This window comes from Brassica oleracea, chromosome C8, assembly GCF_000695525.1.
Source record: "Brassica oleracea var. oleracea cultivar TO1000 chromosome C8, BOL, whole genome shotgun sequence".
NCBI lineage: Eukaryota > Viridiplantae > Streptophyta > Magnoliopsida > Brassicales > Brassicaceae > Brassica > Brassica oleracea.
This window is the reverse complement of record NC_027755.1, coordinates 24,134,932-24,161,254: the sequence shown is the minus strand read 5'-3', so window position 1 is coordinate 24,161,254 and position 26,323 is coordinate 24,134,932. Positions and strand designations below refer to the sequence as shown.

The 26,323-nt window shown below is 35.5% G+C and overlaps 5 protein-coding genes across 7 annotated transcripts; 3 read left to right on the top strand and 2 right to left on the bottom strand.

The window, feature by feature from the left end:
• The first annotated feature begins 2,749 nt into the window (after positions 1-2,749).
• Positions 2,750-3,454, top strand: LOC106310910 (uncharacterized protein At1g24000-like). Its single transcript, XM_013748134.1, has 2 exons — positions 2,750-2,908; positions 3,002-3,454. The coding sequence occupies exons 1-2, from the start codon at positions 2,812-2,814 to the stop codon at positions 3,262-3,264; spliced, it is 360 nt and encodes a 119-aa protein (XP_013603588.1). The 5' UTR covers positions 2,750-2,811; the 3' UTR covers positions 3,265-3,454.
• Positions 3,455-5,314: 1,860 nt separating this feature from the next.
• On the top strand, positions 5,315-5,727 carry LOC106311293. The gene has a single exon (XM_013748496.1). It carries the CDS (start codon positions 5,324-5,326, stop codon positions 5,567-5,569), a length of 246 nt encoding a protein of 81 aa, XP_013603950.1. The 5' UTR covers positions 5,315-5,323; the 3' UTR covers positions 5,570-5,727.
• A 2,491-nt stretch (positions 5,728-8,218) lies between these two features.
• On the bottom strand, positions 8,219-10,424 carry LOC106309004 (glutathione S-transferase T3-like). Its single transcript, XM_013746094.1, has 5 exons — positions 10,334-10,424; positions 9,814-9,977; positions 8,680-9,378; positions 8,491-8,635; positions 8,219-8,226 (listed from the first exon to the last, which is right to left on the bottom strand). The coding sequence occupies exons 1-5, from the start codon at positions 10,422-10,424 to the stop codon at positions 8,219-8,221; spliced, it is 1,107 nt and encodes a 368-aa protein (XP_013601548.1).
• Positions 10,425-11,047: 623 nt separating this feature from the next.
• On the top strand, positions 11,048-12,443 carry LOC106310264 (RING-H2 finger protein ATL47-like). Its single transcript, XM_013747502.1, has one exon. The coding sequence runs from the start codon at positions 11,247-11,249 to the stop codon at positions 12,252-12,254; it is 1,008 nt and encodes a 335-aa protein (XP_013602956.1). The 5' UTR covers positions 11,048-11,246; the 3' UTR covers positions 12,255-12,443.
• A 4,108-nt stretch (positions 12,444-16,551) lies between these two features.
• Positions 16,552-20,494, bottom strand: LOC106311744 (probable alpha,alpha-trehalose-phosphate synthase [UDP-forming] 9). Of its 3 annotated transcripts, XM_013749017.1 has the most exons (5): positions 20,320-20,474; positions 20,074-20,126; positions 17,820-19,876; positions 17,240-17,513; positions 16,626-17,163 (listed from the first exon to the last, which is right to left on the bottom strand). In XM_013749017.1, exons 3-5 carry the CDS (start codon positions 19,802-19,804, stop codon positions 16,816-16,818), a joined length of 2,607 nt encoding a protein of 868 aa, XP_013604471.1. In that variant the 5' UTR covers positions 19,805-19,876; positions 20,074-20,126; positions 20,320-20,474; the 3' UTR covers positions 16,626-16,815. The 3 variants fall into 3 exon arrangements, with proteins under 3 accessions (XP_013604472.1, XP_013604471.1, XP_013604470.1); XM_013749016.1 differs by lacking the exon at positions 20,074-20,126 and having other exon boundaries at positions 20,320-20,494; XM_013749018.1 differs by lacking the exons at positions 20,074-20,126; positions 20,320-20,474 and having other exon boundaries at positions 16,552-17,163; positions 17,820-19,804.
• Between the last annotated feature and the right edge of the window lie 5,829 nt (positions 20,495-26,323).

The following is a 26,323-nucleotide window of genomic DNA, read 5'->3' as shown; positions in this document are numbered from 1 at the left end:
ATGTCTGACTGCATTACCTGAGCCGCCCTATAGGATCTACGTTTGTTGGTACTCTTTACGTCATGCTGCAGATCTCTTGTAAATCTTTTTCTCTTTTAATTCACATAATTTCGCATTTTCCAATAATTGAAACACAGACCTCTTAGTGTAAAAACATTAATGAACCTTTGGTCCAATCACGTGAAGAATGGAGCTTCCACAAACTATATTAATTATTTTATGATGTCAGTTACGCAAACTATATTAACATCATCACATTTACGAAAAACTATGGACAAGACAACTAGTCAACTCTAGACACTAGGGGTGGACAAAAAAAACCGAACTGAACCGAGTCAAACCGAACTAACCGAACCGAATCCGATTCAAACCGAACCAAAGCCTATTTCAAACCATTCGGTTGAAAATTTTCCCAACCCGAACCGAGAAACCGATGTGTTTTTGTAATTATTTAAATTAAAAATATTAGTAATACCAATATACTAAAATTCTAATATTAAACCACATATTTTCCATTTTTATTCATTAACATATATTCTTCTAACCTAATATGTAGTCATCAAAATATTTGATTTAAAATATTTCATTCATTGCAGGCTTTTGAATTTTAATGATACAAGAGATATTACTAATGATGTTGGTTTTTTTACTTTAGTTAATTTTCATTTGTTTTAATTCTTATATATTTTTTGTGACTTTTTAATGATTTTTGTTTCAGTTTTATATTGCATTTAGTTCATATAGTTTATGTTTTAAAACATAATTTCTTTTAGAAAAATCAAACTAAGAAGAATCTAATTAAACTGATCCAAAAAACAAACCGAACCGAATACAAACTGAACCGAATACAAACCGAACCGAATATAAACCGAACCGAATAAAAACCTACCAAACTAACTATGGTTTACTTTAGTTGAAAAAATACTAGAACCGAACTAACCAAACCGAATCGAACCCGAACCGAATCGAGAAAATAACTGAAGTGCCCACACCTAGACACCAAAGAGACTATGATAAGCTACATTATCCTTATTTCCCGAATAGGAAAAATGAAGAGTAAAACTTGAGATTTTTATCAGTAATTCAGCACCAAAACTATTTAATTTTCATTAACTAGAAGTCAACAATTAAGATTGGTAATGGTATGGTAAAGTTGTTGAGTTACATAAGCATTGGTTGACGCTAAATTTCATCACATACATTTATATATGATTGTGAATTCATTTCAAAAAAGGAAAGTTATGTAAAAGTGCATATGATCGGCTAGACCATGATCTTCTTGGCCCCCAAAATAAAATGTAAAAAGCAGTAAAAACATAAGAATTTGATTTGCAGTTTATATTGATGAGTTGGCATTTACTTCTTTAGCCTCTGGCCAGCAACGTGTCAATAACAAGGGGTCAATTTCTTCAACTCTTTTCTTGCAAGAAATTAAAAGCACAATTTTTAGTTTGTGTAAATTAAACTGATTAAAAGTGACTACGAGAATAGTGGGAGGTCATGATTTTAGCTCAGGCCAAGCTTTGTGCGGCGGCGGTGCCTCATGCCTGTCGGCGATTATATCTACTCCTCTAATTCACATCATGTGTCTCAAATTCTCAATCCTTGTCCTCGTGTGTCTTTTAGTTAATAGTTTGTATTTTGATTGTATATGGGTTTCGAAGACTATTATAATGGTCACGTCTTAGACTTTGTGTGGCCCATTAAGTGACTAGAGGCCAGAGCAGGGTGGGCATTCGGGTACCCATTCGGGTTCGGTTCGGATCTATTCGGGTTTCGGATTTAAAAATTTCAGTTCCATTCAGGTATTTCAAAATTTCGGATCGGATTCGGTTCGGATCTTTGCGGGTTCGGTTCGAGTTCGGATAACCCATTTAAAATATTTTTAAAATTTTAATATTCTTTATACACTTAAATTTCTAAAAATCTATAAGACAAAATAATATATTACATATAAATTTGTATAATATATGTCAAAATATATAAATTTAAAATATAAATTGGTTTGATTTGAATATTTGGATAGAAAATCAATAGATATTTCAAGTATTTTAGTGTTTTGAATATATTTTAGCTATTTTAGACATTTACATTTGACTATTTATGTATATTTTCAATTATTTTAGACAACTTAAAAGTATCTTATATATTTTGGATGTTTTTAATATATATTAAATCTAAAAATAAGTAATATATTAGGTATATAAATCTATTTCGGTTACATTCGGGTACCCGAGATACTTCGGTTCGGGTCGAATTCGGTTTCGGTTCTTTAGATACCACAATTTTGAACCCGTTCGGATATTTAATCAATTTCGGTTCGGGTTTGGTACTACTTTTTGGGATCGGATTCGGTTCGATTTTTCGGATCCGGGTTTTTTGCCTAGCCGTAGGCTAGAGCATTTATTAATAGTTTAAGATGACAGCAATTACGCAAAGCTATATTAAAATCATCACATTTAATTTTTATCAGTATATAGTCATATGGTTTTGAAGTAAAAATGCATATATAGTAAACGCCAACAAATCACGACGTAAATAACTTTCGGTGGTTACAATTCATTTATTTTCCCATGTGCTACAAGAATTAGGTGACTAGTGAGTAAATTGTAAAAATTGCAGAGCTTGTGGGCTATACTTTAAAAAAATTACATATGGTGAAAAATAGGTAGATGGGTGGAGTTAAGTGAAAATAGTTAATGCATTGTTCATGGTGCACTCTGTATATATAAACACTACCATAGCATCAAAAGGATCATACACTAAACCCACAAAACTTATACTTACAAAAGAAAAAAAAACAAATAGAGAATGGAAGTCTCTTCTGGTGACCTTGAAGTTAAGTCTCCAGCTGACAAGTTCTTTAGATCTGTCACCGAAGACATAAACGGCCCTTTTGACAACATAGGTAAATAATGAACTCTTCCACACATCCCATTCATACTTTGTGATCACTGATCAAAACATCTAACAGATTATAACGTCTCACCGTATGTGGCAGAGGATAAGATGGAGACGATAAATTTGGAGGATAGAACATTGACGATGAGAATGAGTGGCTGTCTAATCTCGGAAAGTTACAAGACGGTCAAAGCAACCATCACGGTCAGTCCTAAGGAAGATGGGGAAGGTAGCCGCGTGGCATGGAAAGTTGAGTTCGAGAAGATTCGTCATGACATCGAAGATCCACTCTTGATTATCGACACTCTTATCGACGTTCTTGTCAATTACTTAAAGGAGACCGATGGAAATCTCCTTCAATAAGCGTTTCTAAACCAAAAGGTTCGATTTTATATATGGAATGATGAATAATCTAGTTAAGAAATTTAAAAGTGAATTTAAACGGAACGTATGTGTGTGTGTGTGCGTGTGTCTACGTTTATCGCAGTATATTTAGTTACGTTTGGCACTTTGGTGTATAAGCTCGTATGACTTTCAAATTGCAATAAATCTTCGATTTTCAAATTATTGTTCGACTGATGATTATAACGAATTATTAGCAATTATCATGCAACTCATCTCTTATAGTTAACAAAAAACAGTGGATATACAGAAAAAAATTGGTTTGCAGTTTTGAATGATGTTGAAACCAAATTGAAAAGTGAAACTTTGCATTGTATCCTCTCGCACGCACAATGAGACTATCCAAGAACCAAGAACCAAGATTGTGATCCTCATAAAGAACAATTTTTCAGGAATCAAACCGCGCCCTTTGTTATTTCCTCTTGTACTCAGCATTTTTTTCCGTGGACTTTTCTTTTTACTTTAAATCATTGGACTTAATTAGGCCTATGGGTTCCAACTAAAAAAAATTAGCTGGCCCATTATATTTATATGTCTCTATAATTCGGATCTCATAGGCCTATTTGGATGGAACACATGCAAGTTACGGGGTTTTTTAAACGACGTGCCACGATTATGGTGCATATTAAGAGCCACGGTGTATGAGTTGGCGAAACACATGCAAGTTATGGGTTGCACTTTGCATGCCTTTTCGATGATTTGACTAAAAAAATAAACAACTGTTTGCAACAAATCACGACTGATGTACTACCATATAGATTCTTGTACTCGAGTCGTATACTCGTATTTCTTAGCACCATGTAACTGTTCTATATTTAAATTATCCATCAGTGTTCTTATTGATGTGAGTGTGTCCTATATAGTTGCATGTTCGTTTATGATAAAATAGGAAACAAAATGCAAAAAATTATGAGAGATATCAAAGAATATATATATATATATATATATATATATATATATGTAAATTAATTCGGAAGTGAGTATACAAATCTTTTTTAAGTATATATATATATATATACAAGTTGAAGTTTGCAACATGTTGCAAATAGTTGTTGCAACAAAACATATTGCAAATAGTCCGATCACACATAAAACTGCCAGATTCGGTTGTGTAATTTCTTTAATTTAATGATTGGGACCCACACAGATCCAGCTGTAGTGAAAATAATTTATCAGTACTTCGACCATAACTACTATGCTATGATCTTTATCACTCGATTATATTTTCTCAATATATATTATTATATTAGTAATGTCTTGAATCGAATGTTTTGAGACGTATGGAGTGAAACACATCATGTGGTTCTCGATTGATACTGCTCACGAAGTAATTTATTTATCGAAGGAAAAAGAGAGCCATGCAGATTCCGTGCGAAAGAAATATTGGCAATGATCGAAGCAGAGGCTAAATTGGTTCCACGTGGGGACACTACATTCGATAACGTCAACCATGACATAACAAACGCAGTGGTTCTTGCCTTATTGGCCTCATCATTCTCACATTTTGTAACATGTCTCCGCTCTCTATTAAACCCAATATTCAAGGAATTCAAGTTGGTCCGATAATGTACACACTACTAGCTTGTAATGGACGGACTCTTTTGAGACATTTACTAGATAAAATAAATATATATATATGGTTTAATTCCGAAAGGAGCTAAAAATCATTGCATATGTGTTTTGTTTGTCCATTAAAATAGTGAATCTAACATGTACCGTCATGCTTAAAAATATAAACGAATAAACCGAATTTATTACTCTCATATTTTTTATCATTGTCTTATAACAGTTTATCTTTTCTCACAGCAAAACAACAACACAGATTGAGACTTAGTGGATGTGATAATATCATTGACACAAAAGAACCTTTTATTATAAAAAAAAGTAGAAAAGAGCAGAAATTTTAAATAAAACAAAAAGACAATGAAGAAGACTTGGGACTATATATACATGGACCACAACCAAGTCCATTACATATTATCACAGTCACAAAATCAGTTGTCATAAGCAAAATAAAACCATGGAAGAGTCGAGATCGTACAGAAGGGAGAGGAAGCAGACGAAGAAGAAGAAGAAAACGGGCCGTGGATCAGGTTCTGGATTCGGGTCAATCCAGATGGAAATGAGGAGGCTCCGAGTTCTAATACCGGGCGGGCGAAGGTTGAACCAACCGGATCTGCTTATATCAAAGACTACTGATTACGTTATGCATTTAAAGTTGAGGATTAGGTTTCTCAAAACCATACTCTCAAAACTGATAGTTTAGTTTGTTTGCTAGTTTTCTTATTCTTCATCTTCTTCGTTTCTTGTTATTAAAATTTTCTTTTTTATATTTGTATGTTTATCACAAACTATTTCGCGTTTGAAATTTGTTACTTCGTAACTCATGGAATTTGTTTTTCCATGATTTAGATGAAATTTATTAGTTGGGCTTCTAGTAGCAGATGTTATCGTAATTGAGTCCTTACGGCCCATGAATATGTCTTGCAGCTTTTCTAAAAAGTGGTGATGACAGGCTTTTTCTTTATTTTACCAATTCCAAATTCCAACGTTCACTGCTCGAGTTTTTGTTTAAACCATTTGTGGACACTACCATGTGGGTACCGGTTTACTCCACATGTTCAAAAATTCTACTACTACTAGTTACCTTTTTGTGTTCAGTTTATTTATACGAGTCCCTAGATATTGAAAAATCGACTGACACAAAATATAGTACTACTCCTATTTTAGCTGTACCTTACTTTGATTATTGGCAACGATAAACGATTATTGCGGATTGTTCCCTTATTATTGATGACTTGATACCTACCATTGGATAATTAAATATGGTATTAGGCTTTTAGAGCATAATTATCCCATGATCCTTAAGGGGGGGGGGGGGTTTTAGTGATTATTTAATATTTTAAATGTACTTAAGTGGGATTAAAGATTCTAGTTAAGAAACTCTCATTTTGAGCGGTCCAATGGAGGTTTATTAATTAGGGGTTCTAAAAAAAAAAAAAATTTAAGATAAAATTTATAAAACATATTAAAAGATAACATTTAAAACATAGATTTAAAAAAAACATAAAAATAAAGACTAATACAATAATCGAGAATATTTTGAAAGAAACATTCCAAACTCAGTTGTTGTCTTCATCACGTCCAAATTTACTCCACAAATGTTCAACCAAATCAGCTTTGAGCTGTTGATGCATTTGTCTATCACGAATTCTAGTTCGAACACCCATCATATTGGCGATATTTGAAGGTATATCTGTAGAATACGTGAGATCGACATGTGAAGTTCTGGTGTCTTTTCCTGGTTGGAACTCTGAAACATCAAAATGAGTGTATCCATCTCGTTCGTCTTCTACTATCATATTATGGAGTATGATACATGCTCTCATAATCCTTCCAATTTTGGTTTTATCCCAAAAAAGTGTTGGATTTTTAGCAATGGCAAAATGAGATTGCAAGACTCCAAAAGCACGCTCGACATCTTTTCGGACAGCTTCTTGATGTTGAGCAAATAAAGTCGCTTTCGGACCTTGTGGTATTGGAATAGATTGGATAAAAGTTGTCCATTTCGGGATAAATACCATCAGTGAGATAGTAAGCCAAATGATACTCTCTTCCATTGACAGAGTAAGTAACTTGCGGAGCTTGACCTTTTATAATGTCATCAAAAACAGGTGAGCGATCAAGAACATTGATATCATTTAAGGTACCTGGAGGTCCAAAAAAAGCATGTCCTATCCAAAGATCATACGAAGCGACCGCCTCTAAAACGATTGTGGGTTTTCCCGAACCACGTGAATATTGCCCTTTCCAAGCGGTGGGACAATTCTTCCACTCCCAATGCATACAATCGATGCTTCCTATCATCCCGGGAAATCTACGTTGCTCACCAATATAAAGTAGACGTTGGAGATCAGCCGGTGTTGGTCTTCTTAGGTACTCATCGCCGAATAAATTTATTACTCCTTCTACGAAATGTTCCACACATGACTGAGTGGTAGTTTCACCGAGGCGGAGGTATTCGTCAACAGCATCAGCCGCAGAACCATAGGCAAAGACACGAATGGCTGTTGTACACTTTTGAAGTGCAGAGAGACTAAGCCTTCCGAGAACATCTTTCTTTTGTCGAAAGTATTCAACTTCATTGGAGAGTCGATGCACAATATGCATGAACAATGACTTGTTCATTCTAAATCATCGTCGGAAGAGATTTTCAGGGTATGTCGGAGTTTCACTGAAATAATCATTCCATAAACGTACATCGCCTTCTTCACGATTGCGTTCGATATGAACTCGTTTTTTTTCTTTTTTTTCCTTCGACTTCTCGATCACAATCAATGGATAAATTTTCAAATGTTTGATCGAAATATTGATCAAATGTTTCATCATCAACTCCCTTTCCCTCAAAAGTGTTATGAGATGAAGAAGCCATATTTGTGATCAAGATATGGAAAGTTTTTTAAATTATTTAAGTTTCAACGAGAGAATGAAACTTATTTAAGTTTCAAGGAGAGAACGAAACAAAATATAATGGAGAGAATGAATCTTGGAGAGAAAGAAACTTTGGAGAGAATGAAACTTTGGGAGAGAAGGAGAAGAATCAACGATTAATTCTTTGGTAGTTGGTGAGAGGAAGAGAAGAATAATTTGTGGTTCAAATGCTTGGTGAATGAACCGTTTATATAACAAGACACATATCATATTACACTCGTGACTATAAGAAAACTACAAACTAGAAACATAAAACTCATTATTTACATAAACAAACAAACTCGTGACTCTGAGAAGCCCACATACATACAGCTCGTGACACAAAAAAAACAAACTCCTGACTTCTCTTCCACCGAAAGTAAGAGAACTTGTGACTTCTTGTGCATGCTCTTGTGACTGAACGTGGCATCTCATGACACTCTCTTCATATCTCTGCACACAGAAACATAAACACATATCACATAAAAACGTGAAACACATATCATATTGAACATAAACATATCACATTGAACTTATCATATATCACATAAAACCAGAAACACATATCACATTGAAACAGAAACACATAAAACACATAACATGAAACATAACATGAAACATAACATGATTTTGCTACTAGAAACAGAACTTGACAACCGAAGACACATAGAACAAAGACATGATTTAGCATGCGACACACAAGTTTGCACTAATTACCCAACATCTCACTAATTAGCTTCTTCTTTAGCTCTTCCTCGTATTCAGAAAGTGGCTCTTTCTTGCATATTCGACTCTCAAGCAACCCTATCTTCTTAAGTTTCTCTTTCGCAGCCATGTCTTTCTCTTTAATAGACCACATGGTCTGAAACTCAGAGGCAGCCTGGTCAACTGCGATGCTTCTCTTACCAGAGGCTCCTTTCGCCGACTTAACACCAGGAGGGCATTTGGTGCGTTGATCACCGAGAGTGGACGTTGCTTGGAGCTCTCTGATTGAACTTTATCATCACACTTTCTCTTCTTACTGGTTCCATCAATCTTGCTACTAGCAACTTCACACCATTTCTGGTCATTCCTCAGCTCCTCCCAAGCATGGTGGAGGTTAAATTTGATCTTGTGATCGTTGTAGAAGATCTCGTGTGCCAGTTTCGCAGTGTCAGCCTCATTCTGACCACTTGTTTTCTGTCTAGTTGCAGCCGCATTGGATCCACAAAACTTACAGACTAGATCGTTCATCTTCTGCCATCGTTGCTTACACTGAATTGCCTCTCGCGTTGCACCTCTTTCCACCTTTGGACTGGCTGCGAAGTAAGCCTCTATGCGGCTCCAAAACGCCCCTGCTTTCTGCTCATTGCCGACCACCGGGTCCTTGCTGGTGTTTAACCAGGCGCTAATGAGCACAAGATCATCTCTGACTGCCCACTTCTTCATTTCTCTACGCTCTGTAGTTGAGTCTTCACAGAAGCTTGCCGTTTCAGGGAGTTGTGATGATCCAACATGTTGAAAACTCGCATAGGGACATGGTTCAGGAACGACACTCTCTTGTTGACTGTTCAAGAGGTCAACAAAATTGGCTGACATACTATATGGGTTCGTGGAATCCATATCCTAAAATGTCAGAGAATAGAGAAGAGAAGAAGAATATGTAGTTAGAAGATTAACTAAATTGGAGGACAGATTGAAGGACAAATTAAAGGGAAGAAGAAGATCGTGTATGAAGATTAAAAGAAAGAAAGAAAGCAGGAGGATTAATAGCGAAGAGAAGAAGAATATCTAGTTAGATACGGGTCTTGTAATTGTATTTACTCTTTCACTTAATTTGAGTTGAGATGAGTAGACAAGTACCTAAACATATTTATTACTACCACACAGTCCTAGAGTTACAATCAAACAAGCATTTTACCCAACCATTCATCACAATCATTCATCGTAAGCATTCATACTAACAACAACCTAACTCTTACACACATTTATTAACATAACTACTATCCAGTTTGTGCAATTAAGAAAAAGAAATTACTAGAAGTTTTTGTGAGAAGTTACCTCACCGACAGTCGGAAGTAGTAGTTGCTTCACCGACAGGAGCAAGAGCTTCAGGCGAGAGCTAAAAGACTGTGATCTTGCTATCTCCAAACTCTTCTCGAAAACACGGGAGGAGGAGCTTCGGTCCATGCCATAATTAACAACACAGTCAACAATGATCTTTACTTAGAAGCAAAACATCAATTAAAGCATAACAATCTCATTTTGCATTTTGACAAGTGATGTTACAACGTAAGCTTTTAGCCATCAACAGAAACTGTAATGAATCTTACTCGACTCGACTCTGGTCGTAATAAAACGAACAGACAAAACCCACTAAACATGTAATTTTTTAACTAAACGATCAGACAAAACCCACCAAGAAGCCTACCAAATTTCGATGAAAGACCAAAGCTTTACAATGACCACAAACCTATAAACCGTAATCGCCTATAGTCCAAGATACCTAATCGCTCTACGCGATCAAATCATACAGAATCAGAGATGCATGGAATAAGAATCGACGATGGATGGGGCTTACCTTCATGAACTTCTTCACCAGCGCAGCGTTCACCAGAAACCTGAGAGAATCTCCAATCCGGAGGAGGCGCCGTGAGGACCGACATAATCATCGTCCATGGTGGGTTTGGATCGGTCTTTTGACGGAGAAGACGAGAGAGACGCCGTGAGGACCGAGACTGTGGTCGTCCGTCGCGGTTTCGATCGGTCTTCCGACGGAGAAGACGACAGACGCTGGGGGAACACGCCGTGAGGAGAGTCGTCGTCGAAATCATTTTTTGGAGACGGAGAAAACGAGAGGAAGAGACAAATGAGAAGAAAAAAGAAAATAAAATTAAAAAGTAAAAAAAGAGGAGGTTTTGTAAGGCGACACGTGTTTGAAAACCACATTTAAAAACGGTTCCGAAAATACCAAAACAAGGATCGGTAATCTCCTCATTTATTTTGTTTTCATTTAATTAATTCATGCATTTACTTTAAAAACTCACTAAAGAATCACCTATAATTATGGTCTTAGCTATTAGCCATAACTTAATTCGATAATGTTTTTCTAAATTCTTCGAAACTGCTAGGCACTAGATCCCTGAATCAAGCATTGGCCTCCACGCCAAAATTGTTATTTTCCAGTTAGACTTTTACTAGTAGATGACCTAATAAGAGTCCTCTACTTCATAACTCTATTATTAAAAGTGATTAATCATTTAAATTAAAATATATTGTTCACTTGTAGTATGTTTTAAAATTAATGATGGCAGCTAGCTCCCTTTGATTCTGCCAAATCTGTTTATCAATCATTTCATATTCCAAAAAATCCTGCAACGTCTCGACTGTGAATATATTGAGTTTCATGGATTTATAATCATAAATTGAGAGGGTTTATGATTAAAATCTGAGAGAGTATTATAGCTTAATAGTGTCTCTGTTCTTCACTCACTATGTCTCAAACGATTCATCAAATCTCACCTGCTCCTCCTCCTATCACCGCCAATCATTCATCGAACCGAATAACCCCAACCGTTCTGTTCATCATCGTTCTCGTCTCCGTCGTCTTCTTCCTCTGCAGTATTCTACATTTAGCGTTCAGACACTACTTAAAGAAGAAAAGGTCGAGCCTTTCTTCCTCAACGTCAGATTCCGACAACCAAAACCCAGAACTTTCAGATTCCGACACTTACCGGAGACAGCTCCGACAGCTGTTCCATCTCCACGATTCAGGTCTAGACCAAGCTCTGATCGACGCCCTTCCCGTTTTCCTCTACAAAGACATCAAAGGCTCCAAAGAGCCGTTCGATTGCGCCGTCTGTCTCTGCGAATTCTCCGAGGACGATAAGCTCAGGTTGCTTCCGGTTTGCAGCCACGCCTTCCACATCGACTGTATCGACACGTGGCTCCTCTCGAACTCCACGTGTCCGCTTTGTAGAGGGACTCTTTACCCTCCAGGGCACCAGGATTTCAGTTTCGAGTTTTTCGCCGCCGGAGACGGTGGAGAGAGGGTTTCTCCGGGGGAGAAGCCGGCGGAGAATGATATCATGAGTGGGAAGAGAGTGTTCTCGGTGAGGCTTGGGAAGTTTAGGAGCAGTAATATCAATGTTGGTGAAGGAGAGACAAGTGGGTGTGTGAGTGTGAACAGTAGTCTTGATAACAGAAGATGTTTCTCAATGGGGTCTTATCAGTACATAGTGGCTGAATCTGATCTTGTGGTGGCTTTGTGTCCTAATAGTGAGAGTCTGAAGAGTAATGGTGAAGGGAAGAAGATTAACATGAGAAGTAAAGGTGAGAGCTTTTCTGTGTCAAAGATTTGGCAGTGGTCTAATAAAAGATCAAAGTTTGCAAATCAAGCAGAAACCAGTTTGGTGGGTGCTTCCTCTTATGATTGTTCTGGATCTGGTAGTAGAGTTGTTGCTGGTTTGTCATTGAATGGAAGGAGATTTCAAGGGCCATGAGATTAGAAATGTAGCTGCAGATTAAAGGGTAGTTAATTTTCTGCCATTGGATTTATTGATTTTGAGTTTTTTTTTTTAATTCATTTTGTTAACACTATACTGTAGTGGTGGGTCTTTTGTGTCTCTCTGTAGCTGAATCTGTTTGTGTTTTCTTGAGGGCAATAAAGCTTGTTCTTTGATTAATGTTATATGTGATGGTTCTATTGATCCCCTGTTCTAATCAAACTTCGTTCATACAGTCACAAATTTTGGGATATCTAATTAGTTCGTTAGTTTTGAAGTAGATGAAGTCCCATTTTTAAAGCTCCATGTTTTCAAGTTCAATGGTTTCATTATCTCAAAGTTTCCAAATATTGTTTTCTAGGGGGAAATATTTAATAAATGAATTTCGTTTATATATAAAAAGAAGAAGAGAAGTCAAATATTATTTCTTTGGTGGGGTTTTACACTTGTAGAAAATATCCAAAAACGGGATGAAATCATTGTTGGTAGGGATAAATAACGATGACCCATGATTTGCTATTATGCTCCAAAAGAGCATTTGATTAAGAAGTAGGTAAAGAACTCTCTTTTTACAAAAAAAAAAAAAGGTAAAGAACTCTCACGTTGATCTTGGAAATCACCTTCATAATAATTTCGTCACGATGATCACCCAAGTCAGACATTGTCTTCAAAATCATATCAAAGTAGTCACATGAAATTCCACTATTTGATCAGTACGAACTGTACACATAATCGAACTGGCTAAGTGGCTTTACTTTGGTAATGTAGTTACCTAACTACATCACTATGATCTCCCAAGTCGCAGATATTTTGGAAAATTTCTCTTAAAAGTTGAATAGGTTCCAGATAAGAGAAATAATGTTGATCAAGAAAAGTATCTAATTTAATTTCAAAAACTAAGATATGATTAAAAATCCAAAACTTTTGTTTGCAATACGGAATTGTAGTTGGATAAACATATATATATATAAGGTTAAGGACAACTCTAACCATGACATTAAATTTAGTGTCGAAATAACATCAAATTCAATATTTTGATGTTACACTTTATTTTGCAACTCTAACCATTTTTATCAAATTCTACACTGAAATTTTTTCTATATTATTAATCTCAAATTTTGATAATTTAATACAGTGGTTATTTGCAATTGACTAATTAAATTTTATATTTATTTGTTAACTTTGGCAACTTTATGTCTTTGTTATGTACTTAAAAATGTTAATTTTGTTCTTTTACTCAATTTATATATTAATCATTTATTTTATGAAAAATATTTGTTAAAAATTTCATTCCATCGACACATTGTATTTTCTTCAGCTCAAAACTTCATTCAGTAAAACAAGATGATCCATTCTCGTGTGTGTTCCAAAAATCAATCAATTAAACTCTCTATTCTTAATATGACCAAGCGAATACAAAAAATCATATACATCAAGAATTAAAATCATGCACATCAACAAAAATAATATAATATACATGATACCTTTAAAATAATTAGACAAGATGTTGTGGTTGTTCAAAAACTCAAGAAATTTGATACTTGGAGCAAGTCTTTGTTAATTTGATAAGATTTATGGTTTAAAGTGTTATGCACATAGATATGAAGTTCATACCGCATATAGTGAAAGTCATTTGCATTATCAACTTGTCAACATGATTTATATTTGACACTTTTTCAGAGTCAATATTTGGACATAAAAAATAGTTTGTTTGCATAACAATAAAAAACCTAAATAAAAAAACTATAATGTTTAACTATGATTACTCAGCATATTTGTTTTGTTTGGGAAGGTCATATGTTAAAGGATTCTAAATTTAAAGTTGGAGCAAATAAGTTGTGGCTTATAAAGGAAGAATAGATCATAGTTTGTGCATAAGTCCCTCTCAAATTGGATAATATGCATTTTCATTCTTCTTGATGTTTTATATGTTTCCCTATAATCATACATAAAATGAGAGGAACAAAAAACCAAAATTTTAAAGAAGATAAATTTACCAAAATATCAGTTATAATGCGATAGTCATTTGTTTATGCATTGATGAACATGCCAATGGAAATGCATGCAGCAAAACCACTAATAGTAACTAACTCATGTCTTTCCATATGAGACTTTGGTTCCCCAACGATCAACTGCAAAAGTTATATGTCTAACTTCATTAAACCGTCTTCGATCAACCTGTAATTTTTCCTTCCAAATAAGATGTCAAAAGTAAAATGCTCAACTTGAATTTTAGCCAAATAAATACCAGAGTAACTCATCAGAAAATTAAATATCAAACTTTATGTATTTTTGCTAGTTCAATAATACTCGGTTAACCATGAGCCAACGGTGCTAGTTTTTTTTGTTAACAGTGTTAGTGTTAGTACGTTTTTTTTTGTCAGTGTTAGTATGTAACATTATGTTATAATATGTGACACTTGACAATGAAATTCACTTTCTTACAAAAGATTATCTGAAACTCCCAAATAGGACAAGGATTCGTTGCTCGACCTTATTATTCAGTCCAAGTAGAACATATTATCATAAATAAATAAAAGATGCAACAACTTATTGTCATTTGTCAAATGTTCAAGCAAAGTCACTTACTAGTCCTCACGGAAACCTAAAATTCCCTACCTAATGATAATTGCTCATGCTTGTTTTCTTTAAAGTTAAAGCTACTTTCAAAGTTCTAACCCAAGAAGATTGTGTCAAACCATCCATGTAATACAACTAAAATGTTACGATACATGCCACATTAACGATCGAACAAAACTGATCACGACGAGTGATCGGAATTCCGAAGCTGTTACTTTTCCTAGAACAAATCTATTGTGATACTTCACAGCAAATACAACCCAAAATCAATAAGTTATATCCTTTATGAGGTCAACCGACTATTCTATGGGCCCCAAAAATGCAATGTTAAATTATTCGGTGGCCAGCGGGGATCGAACTGCGGGTTCACCTTATTAGGGTTATCCCTCAAGTACCACTAGCCCAAAGCCAGTTGGTTTATTATATCATTTTCTCATGTAAAGGGTACTGTTTTAATGAATTAGTGACGAGCATCAACACTTCTTGCCTCTCATCAAGAAGCAACATTAGCCTAAGATACCCAATCCTCTTTTCAGGAAACCCAGGAGATGAAATAAGCTTCAAACACTCCATCTGGCCAAAATGCGTCGGGTAGCCCAGCATGTGTATCAACATGAGCTTCGCGAGGTTCATGTGCCTGTCATGAGGTTCGTTTTCGTTAATGGAAGCTCGGATATCGGCACACTCTTTTCTCATAACGCCACGCTCCTCCGCAGCTGTTTTGCAAGCTCTTATGGATCTGATCATGTCCCTGAAACCATATCAAATGATTGAATGAATGAAGCTCAATTTTCTTCGAATCCTTCTCTCACTCATGGTTACGTCTGCGACCACTAAGAAGGGAATGGAATTACCTCAGACGAGTGGTAGATGAAAAGGGATTCATGATTGGGTGTTTGTTTCAATAGTTGGAGCTTGCCCCGCCAGGTTAACTTTACGAAAGAATCTATGAATCGAGTTAACGGCGCAGCATAATTCCGTTAACGGAGCTCCGAGTAGAGCTGATCAAGTACGAGAGATGTTCGGGGATGATTGGTAGGTGCCGTGGCTTTTATTTTTTTGGCTTTAGAATAATAGCTGTAGATTTTATTGTTGTAGCTGTAGATTAATTATTTTCAGAGTTCTATTAAAATTGATTTCCAAAGCTATTTTGTTTACTATTTTAGTTTTTATGAATGTAGCTTTAAATTTTTTCTTAAAGCATAATTGGTAAACTAAAGTGGATGTAGAAAAAAATAAACCGTGGGAAACACTCACAGCATTTACCACTCATCCCTGAAATTGAGACTGAGGATTTGGATCTAGGATGTTCGTTCTTCTCAGTTTACAATTTGAAAACGGCAACTTGTTATTTACATTTTGAAAACGGCAACGTATTATTATTAACAGTTATATAACAAAGACTGGGCCGATTGTGGGCCGATTTATCACAAAAAAGTCAAAATGTTGTGAGAGAGAAGATAATTGGTTGTTCCCAAATATCTTCCATACACTTTCAACACAGGGGATCTTTACATTAGAGGAAGCCAGCATATAACCAAAGAACTTGCCGCCATGAGAACTGCATTCCCCTGCAACATTTTAAAAATTAAAAGTATTTGAGTTAGAGATAAGATGACTCATGGAGGAATGCAGAAGAGTGACATACTTGATTGTCATTGTCCTGGTAACAACTTTTATAACGCCAAAGATACTCTTATGGTTTGATGATCAGTTTACGATTTTAACGCCAACTAGTCCATTTGGTTACTCTGTACCGTGTTAAATACAAACAACCATAGAGACTTTCAAAAGATATTCTATACAAAGAGAATGAACATTCCAATTCTAAAAACAAAAGAAAACAGAAAACAACAGGGAGGGGAGGTAGAAAGAAAACACCTTCCCCTAGCCTTCATATACACAACAATCCCAAACCCAAAATATTTCTATGTTGGTTTTGGTTAACTCACACTGCCACACTTCTTCAGTATTATTATCAGATGATGCTCTCAAACGCCACATGTGTTTGTGAGGATGAGGATGAGGATTCTTGTCCATACTCTGGCTTCGATCTGCTCGATGCAGCACCCAGTCCCTCCAGGAGCTTCAATACGTCAGAGACATCATCCAAGAAGTACTTGGCTTTGCTTGGTTTTCTCCCCACCGTGCAGGCGAATATCTCTGGTCGCATTGGGAGGTCCGGGTTCGTCACTGTGTTCAATATGCTCTCAAACATGTCCTCGTCTGATCTGTCATCTCCTATACACATCACCATGTCGGGTGAGTTTCCATTCTCCACCATTCTGTGTATCACTTTCTCCACAGCCAAACCTTTACTTACTCCCTGCAATCAATAAGAATAACATATTCAATCACATAACTACTTGCAAAGGAGTATAATGTATCTCTCTTTATCTCACCTGTGGTTTGACCTCTACGATGTGTTGGCCTCTCTTGACCACAACGGGCTCGTTTGCAAGTACGCTCTCTAGATGATCCAGAAGCTCCTTCGCTTGGCAGGATCCAAAGTCTGGATCCGCGTCTTGATGATGCCAAACCAAAGCACTCTCTTTGAACTCTATAGTGGAACCATCGGTTGCGTCCATGTATGATCTCATAACCGGTTCTACAATTGTCTTCCACTCCGCTTCAGCTGACGAGTAACAAGTCTCCCATTCTTTCTTGCTACTCCACCTGAATCCAAATACAAATGAGTCTTAGCAGGGCCGTCTAATAGCATGTGCCAGTGGATCATATGTTCTAAAAATAGGCACCTAAACGAAACGATTTTTCGAAAACAATTTTTTTTAAAAGTCAGATAAAACACTAAAAATTATCTGTTTTAGCTGACCACCTAATCAATAATCTCATATAAAGCGCCTGAATTACCCCTACCGATTTTTTGAACATTGTTTTTTCCTTACTTGAGATGAACATCATTTTTTCTTTACCAGAGAAAAACATTTTATGTTTAAAAACTTTGAGCATGCATATATATACCTTATGAAGTATCCATGTTCAGCTGCTATTCCAAGATTCTCACACAGAGACAGCCAATCGCTCAGAGACTCCCAGCCTCTGCCACTAACGATAAACACAGTGTTTTTAGGATCTTCACACAGAGATTTCAGAACAGAAAGCACTTCAGCAGTAGGAGTCTTGACAAGTGAGCTCTCAGGAACGAGAGTGCCATCATAATCCAAAAATATCGCCCTTGTCTCTGTCTTTCTATACGTGGAGACAATGTGGTCGATAGACAGCTTCCTAAAACTCGGAGACAATGACAAAACCCTGAAACTCAAGCCGAAACCAATACCCCAACAACGCTTGTTATAATGATCCTGGCTCGCCCTCTCTAGATCCTGCAAAAAGCTCTTCGCCCAATAGCCCACATCGTGAGTACTAACGTAATGATAGTGTTTCTCGTGCCGTAATCGCTTCTCGGCCTCGCTCATCTTGAGGGCTAAGTTAACCGCTTCCGCAACAGCATCAACATCCCACGGGTTCACCCTTATCGCGCCGCTCAAAGAAGGCGAGCAGCCGATAAACTCAGAGACCACAAGCATGCTTGTGCGCGGCGAGTCACGGCTAGTCCCCATGGCTTTATCTATACCCGGAGTCCCTTGCCTGCAGATGATATACTTGTACGGAACCAAGTTCATGCCGTCTCTTACCGCGTTCACCAAACAGCAGTCCGCCATAGCATAATAAGCAGTCTTCTCGTAACGTGGAACGAGACGATCAATCAAGATAACTGGCTGATAACCAGAGGAGCCGTACCGCTCGTTGATCCTTTTAGCAGTTACATATATCTCCCTCTTTGCTTCTTCCACATCCTTACCTGAGGCACGCGCCGGGTTCACTATCTGAATCAGGACAACTTTGCCTCTCATATGCCAATACGTCTCGAAAAGATGCTCCATGGCTATGAGTTTGAGGCTTATGCCTTTGAAAATGTCCATATCGTCGATGCCTAGGATCAGCTTCTTCCCTTTGAACTGTTCTTGAATCTCTTTCATTTTCGCCGCGGTTGATGAGAGGTTCAAAACAGACTCAAGCCTACCTATATGGATGCCGATAGGAAGAATCTTGATAAACACCGTTCGACCAAAGTAATCTAGACCGATGTGACCGCGCTTGGACTCGTAATCAAGTCCAAGCATTCTACTGCAGCACGACAAGAAATGCCGCGCGTAATCAAACGTGTGGAAACCGATGAGATCGCAGTTCAACAGCCCTCTCAGAATGTCGTCCCGGACGGGCAAAGTCCGGTAGATTTCTGAAGAGGGGAAGGGGCTGTGGAGGAAGAATCCGAGTTTGATCCTGTTGAACCGCTTCCTCAAGAACGTGGGGAGAACCATCAGATGATAATCTTGAATCCAGACGTAGTCGTCCTCAGGGTTGATGACTTCCATCACCCTGTCGGAGAATATCTTGTTGGCGGAGACGTAGGCCTGCCAGAGACGGCGATCGAAACGGTCGCCGTGGTCAGGGAACATGGGGAGCATATAGTGGAAGAGCGGCCAGAGGTGGTGTTTACAGAAGCCGCGGTAGTACTTTTCTTGAATCTCTTTTGGCAAGAACGTGGGAACGCAGTTGAATTCCGACAGAAGCTTTTGCGAAACAGCTTCTTGCTCATTTATAGCAATATCAGCGTTGAGTGAGCCTATGTAAACGAACTCGGTATCGGGAGGAAACCCGTCTTTGAGCTGGATGAGGAGAGAATCTTCGTCCCAGGTGAAGCACCACTGTCCAGTTTCTGAGTCTTTTTTAGTTTGTAGAGGCAACATGTTGGCGACGATAATCTTCCGCTCGTGGTAGCCGGTGGAGGAGTTAACGTCGGAGGATCCGTCTCCTTCTAACTCGGAGACGATGCCAGGAACAGTCATGACGCGAGGAAGAGCTCTCTGGGTTTGAGTTTGAGGGAAGTCCAACAAGTCCCAAGATGATAAGTCGAGAAAGTTTGCACAAGATCTCGACACCATGGAGAAGCAAAGCAACAAGAGAGTTGTGTGCTGACGGAGCAAACACGCGTCTAAACACTTATGGTCAAGTACCTGAGAATAAAAGCAAAACCCGTTCGCTTAAAATCAAACTCTTCACGTCACCACAACAATGATCTTACGACACGACCGAGTCTATGAGTAAATATAACAGAAAATTTAACTTTTTTTTTTGTAAAAAATTATGGACTACAGTCCATAATTTCCTTGGGCCAGGAACAAGAGCCGATTGATAAATTTTCTTTCCGCACCTCGAACCTAGCAGCTCCACCTTAGCTTAACAGCTCCGGGTAAAAAAGAGAAACTATTTTTTTACATCCAAAACAACAAACAATGGCAACAAAAGATGATCAGAAACATAAAAACGCCAAATCAAGCTCAACACCCAACAACAGCTAAAGAACACGTTTTTACTGTGATTCCAAACAAAAGTCAAGCAACCCAGAAGAAAAAAAAAAGCAAAAGGAAAAAAAGGTGGTTCACTTCTGCTTGCTCACCTTCTAATCGCCGTTGATTGTCTTCTTAGTGGAACCGATGAAAGAGAACGATAAGGACTTATTAGAACTCTTTGGGACATTCGATGCAGAGTCGGAGCATCGAAGAAGATTGATGCGAAAGAAAAAATGAATAAACCGAGATGCACATATACACGTTTTCTAACGATCTATTTTTTTTCTTTATTGTTTTTTATATTTCTAATTTGACGAAATGACGATATTACCCTTAATCCTCTTATCATCTTCGTACGATAGGGTTGGCAGATGACTAGATAATGCGGTGGACCTCTCCTTTTTTTCTTCGGCCGAGACAAATAAAATAATATCCTTAATCCAATCCAAATGTTAATGGACGTTTGTATTAAATTATGCGATTATGAGATCTCATCAAACCTACTGTCTAGGTCGTATATTGTGTTCTGGGTCCACCTTTATAAACTTTTTAAAAATTGACATTTTTTGGCTGTTTTGTATTTGACCTATCGTTTACGAGTTTATCCGAATTGGAGAACCACGGCATATTCAAAATCAAGTAGTTTTGGTTGACGTGACTCCAAGCATATATTCAAATTTTTATTTGACCTGAAAAAATAGGAACTCCAAGCGAAACTAATTCCAGGTTTCTTTCGGGGAAGCTAAATTTGCTAAGATAATTTTTTTTTAATTTTTTATCACAAAAATAGCATTTAATGAAGAAAATGACAAAAATAAATTCTATCATCGCTAACATGTTTGGGAAAAAAATACTCTGAGCGAAACTAATTCTCGTTTTTTTTCTAGAAATGCAAATACTATAAACATTTATCAGAAAATATGAATAATTATTTTATATTTTCACATTCCAGATTATATAAAGCTATCCCACCAAACAAATAACATACCTTTTTTTTTTTTTGAAAACAAATAATATACAAAGTTGACAGCGAAAAGACAAATCATACAAGAGGATGGAGAGAATCATACAAAACAGGATGGAGAGTTTCCTATGTGTTGCATCACTACATATTTGTTGATCATATATTATTTAAAATATTAAAATTCAGTGTTTTATATCGAATTGAAGTTTGTTTAAATGAAAAACTATTTATTAAAAAGTTTATGATTTGAAAGACAAAAATAAACATATTGGATATTGTCAAGAAATCCTAGTTTGATTAATGACGACCTTGGGTAATTATGGAGAGATGTAAATTTATATTAAACCAAATCAATTAAAGATGGTTTCAGACTAATGTTCAGATTTAGGTGTTAATTTTGGACCTTTTATCTTAGTAACTTATATTTTTATCTAAAAATTACACACACACATATATATATATATAACTGATAATTCCATAAACTTAAGTTTAGTTAAAATATATAAATTTCTTTGAAGAATAATATCGGGCCAAAATAAATTATTATTTGAAAAAACGTATCTATATTATTAAAAGAGAAGTACTCATTTGAAAATGTTCTTACTTCATTAATTAAACTCCTTATTTTTCTGTTTGTCTTTTTCAGTTGCATTTATGAAATATCCTAAAACGAATAAAACTGCCTAATTTATTATTTGTCTTTTCAGTTACATTAATGAAATATGCTTAAATGAATTTAAACTTCTTATTTTATTATTTGTCTTTTTCAGTTACCTTAATGAAATATCCTTAGATAAATTTGGACATAATGTCATTTAATCAACCAAAAAAACTCATGAGTTATCCTTACGTGCATAATTTTAATAATAGAGATTTTAAAAAACGTGCATCATTAAAATGTTATCTAAAACATGCAGAACTAATATATAACATGCATCAATAAAAGTAGAATTTGAGTCACACAATTGTACGGATATTATTTTCAGTTGATTAAATTTAAAACTAATTATTTATTCAAAAAAATATTTAAGAATGACTATCTTTTTAAAAATTATATGGTATTATTTGCTCATAACTCATTTGTCATTTGCTAAATTGTTAGAAAGAAAATTTTGGCATAATATAACTCAGTTGTCATTTGCTAAATTTATGGTTTTATTTATATTTTTTATTATTTAATTATAATATTTTCATTTTATATTTGAAAGATAAATGAATTTTCTTTCAAACAATATTTTTGTAAATGTATTTTTTTAAAAATAATCAATTTAAATTGTTATTATCATTGAATATAATTATTTTTGACATAATTTGAGTTTTCGTTTACATCAAAACTTATCATATTTTAGGATAATTTTAATGTAATTTTCATATTTTTCAAACAAATTCTAAAAATATTTTTTAAAATATTTTGTTATAATTTTTTAAAAAAATATTGAGTTGCATTTCAAATAAAAAGGTACAGATATCAAAAATATTCTAATTAAAATATGTAAAATTTAATATAGTTTTAAGGAAGTGGTCAAAATAAAAAAAATTACACATAAAAAAATCATAATTTTTGTTAACTGGCGGATCATTATTTATATGATATCGCATACGAATTTTTTTTTTTCTGTTTTTACAATTATCTAATTAACTCTATATACTCATTTGTTTTTACATTTTTTTAAATGATATCACACATTCGTAAAAAAATATATAGTTTAAGATGCAAAAAAAAATATTTACTTAATGAATATAATACGAACGAATATTACGAATACATCATTTAATAAAATAAATAATTAAAAGCTGAAAATTCATAGCCGTGCTGGTGCGCGGATCAAGGTCTAGTTCTTGATTAAGATGAAAAATACTTTCTTTAATTTTGTAATTAATTGCAGTTAATGTGATAATTAATACAATATTCATCCCCGCTGTAAATTGATTTTATTGGCATTACTCAAACCATTTTCCTGTTTTGAAAACGCTCATGAACATTCTCTCTGGTCTCTATCATTGTTTTTCCTTTATTGTTTTCAAAAGTGCTTTTTTTTTTCAATTAAAAGGGTTAAACCCGGATCTATTAAAGACACATATCTAATCTCTAGATGGAAGTACGGTCCACAGATAGACGGCATTCAAAAGTGCATATTTCATTGTAATTATCACATATACTTATGGTTCTGCCGTGAACCAACCCGCTTGCTGTGGCGGGTGGCTTTTTTTGTTTCACAAAATTATTTCGGTTTATGAATAAATTTTAGATATATTATTATATACATGATTTGGTAAAATTTAAGTCAGAATTATATTATTCTGGCGGTGTAGCTGCATTTTCTTTCTTGTATAGAATTAATTTTGTTGACAAGTCGTGTCATGGTGGTAATATAGAATAGTCATAACTCTACAAAGTGCAAGTAACGTTTGAAGGAAAAGAATTGTAATCTATTAGTAAGTAACCAAACTTCCACACACGATCTCTAAGACTAGATCCATATAGATAAGATGATTTGAATCAATCTTCCTGCTTTGACAAGAAGGAAAAATATCATTAGAAATACAATTATCTTCTCGTTTCTAGAAAGTCTATAGAAAAAGATATACAATGGAACAAACCAAAAAATGCAACATGCATGTACATAGTAGATAAAGTAAATTTATACTAGTTAAAGAAGAAGTCATTATTAAATTTTATAACCTGACCAAACAAAAATAATTAAAACATGTAGTAGATTAGTTTTAAATTTTTGTTAATATTATAAAGGCACCACGCTGTTCGGGGTGGCCTCTCAAATCGCCCAAGGGCCAAAAGCTTAGGCAGCAGTAGGAAATTACGGTAATGCCCTCGATTAGTTTTAGTGGTTGGAATGTAATAACGTTGACAACTAAGCCGTGTTATGTTTTCACGTCATCTAACGAGGATTGGGTTGATTGGATCCAAATCAGATAAACACTTCCTTTTTTCTTCTTTCTTTTGCTGCTTTTTTTTTTCTGTTGATATCTTCGCCTTTTTATTTTAATATAAAACAATTTATTTTACAGCGACCTTCCACTCGACAGGGGCCAAGCGCGTAGGTGTGACGACACGTGTAAATCAGAGCTGTGATTTCAGACATTTGTGTTCGAAAAAATATCTAAACTTTTGTAAAGGAGGGCACGTGGCAGATGAGTGGGATCTACATGGATGTCTGTAAATAAACGAGTAACAATTCGACATGTCATCAGACATTGTCTTAGAGAGTGTGGGACCCGAAGCGACTTTATCTTAGTTCCTTGGTTCAGAATGTCTCCTGAATGGATAAGTCTTTCGGGTTACCATTACGGCTATTCCATTTACGTTGGCACAATCTAACCAATGACCTATCGACACGTTTCGAGAAGACAACACCTGTTTATAGATATTATGATGTTTTCGATCCTCAGCAGTAGTCCTGCGACTTCGGTTTTCCGAAACCAAACCGAACCGTCGATTTTCGGTTTACCAAAATTTTTAAAACCTATTCCAAAATTAATAGAATTAAATTTTGGTTTGGTTCAGTTTGGTTATTGGTTAATTTGGTTTTCAAAATTATTTCCGAAAATAACCCTTTTTTTGTTTTCGGTTAATTTCGGTCTAATTTTCCAAAACAAATTGGATATTTTCGGTTAAATTCGGTTATTTCGGTTAAGTTTGGATATTTTTGGTATTTTCGGTTAAATTCGGTTCGGGTTTTCGGATATTTTCGGTTATTTTCGGTTTCTTAATTTTTTACCATTACGGCTATTCCATTTACGTTGGCACAATCTAACCAATGACCTATCGACACGTTTCGAGAAGACAACACCTGTTTATAGATATTATGATGTTTTCGATCCTCAGCAGTAGCCCTGCGACTTCGGTTTTCCGAAACCGAACCGAACCGAACAGTCGATTTTCGGTTTACCGAAATTTTTAAAACCTATTCCGAAATTAACCGAATTAAATTTTGGTTTGGTTCGGTTCGGTTATTGGTTAATTTGGTTTTCAAAATTATTTCCGAAAATAACCTTTTTTTGTTTTCGGTCTAATTTTCCAAAACAAATTGGATATTTTCGGTTAAATTCGGTTATTTCGGTTAAGTTTGGATATTTTCGATATTTTTGGTTAAATTCGGTTCGGGTTTTCGGATATTTTCGGTTATTTTCGGTTTCTTAATTTTTTATTTTTTTAAAATCGAAAACCGAACCGAACCGAAAACCGAATTACTTTTCAAAATTCTACCGAACTAAACTGAACTCAAAACCGAAACCGAATTTCGGTTCGGCTCGGTTCGGCCCGTTCGGACAAAAGTCGCAGGGCTACTCAGTAGGTTTATGAAAAATTAGAAAACAATGAATTATATACTAAAAAAGGAAAACCAGAACTACAAAAAAAACCAAAAACGAAGAAAAAAAAGGTAACTAGTTCGATGCATCAGATAGGCAAATGGTTTGGTGAGATACAATCTTGTGTTGAGTCTTTCACATAAAGAGTCTCGACCAAACCCAATATCTGTTGCTCGTTGTTGATATTTCATATATCTCTATTTGTATTTGGTATGATTCCATAGCATATCTATTAGATAGTGATTTCGTTGTTCGATCAACGAGTTATGAAGTATAAAAGGACGATGTCACCTTAGTCTAAAAGTCCGGAGGAGGGAAAATATAATTTTATTGGATTCGTCTGTGAATCTAATAGTAGAAAAATTAGATGCGGTGTTCTCTTATATAAAATTTCTGTTATTGTAACTCTAATGTAATATGAAAAATCGTTTCCAATAATAAATATTTTTATCTATAGATACAAGTCCATTTCAGCGAAGAATTTTGAATTTTTGTATCGTTTACTTTTACAACATCTATCCTCCTCTTCCGCATTGTTTTTTTTTCATTGTAACATTTTCCAAACACCGTGAAAAACATTCTCTCGACGCGTTTATTACGCGCGTTTCTGAGAGTTAAGATTGTACTATTAGTTGTGGACATCGATCTGGTTATCATAGTATTGAATTACGTTAGTTAGAAACTGAAAGCTGAATAATACCAAGACACTGCATTAGTCCGAACCAGCTCACGTGGGACATTGAGCATTGATCGACACGCTACATCTATGCTGAAGCAATTGATGATATATATAGCATCTTGCTTTTCTATGTTATCAA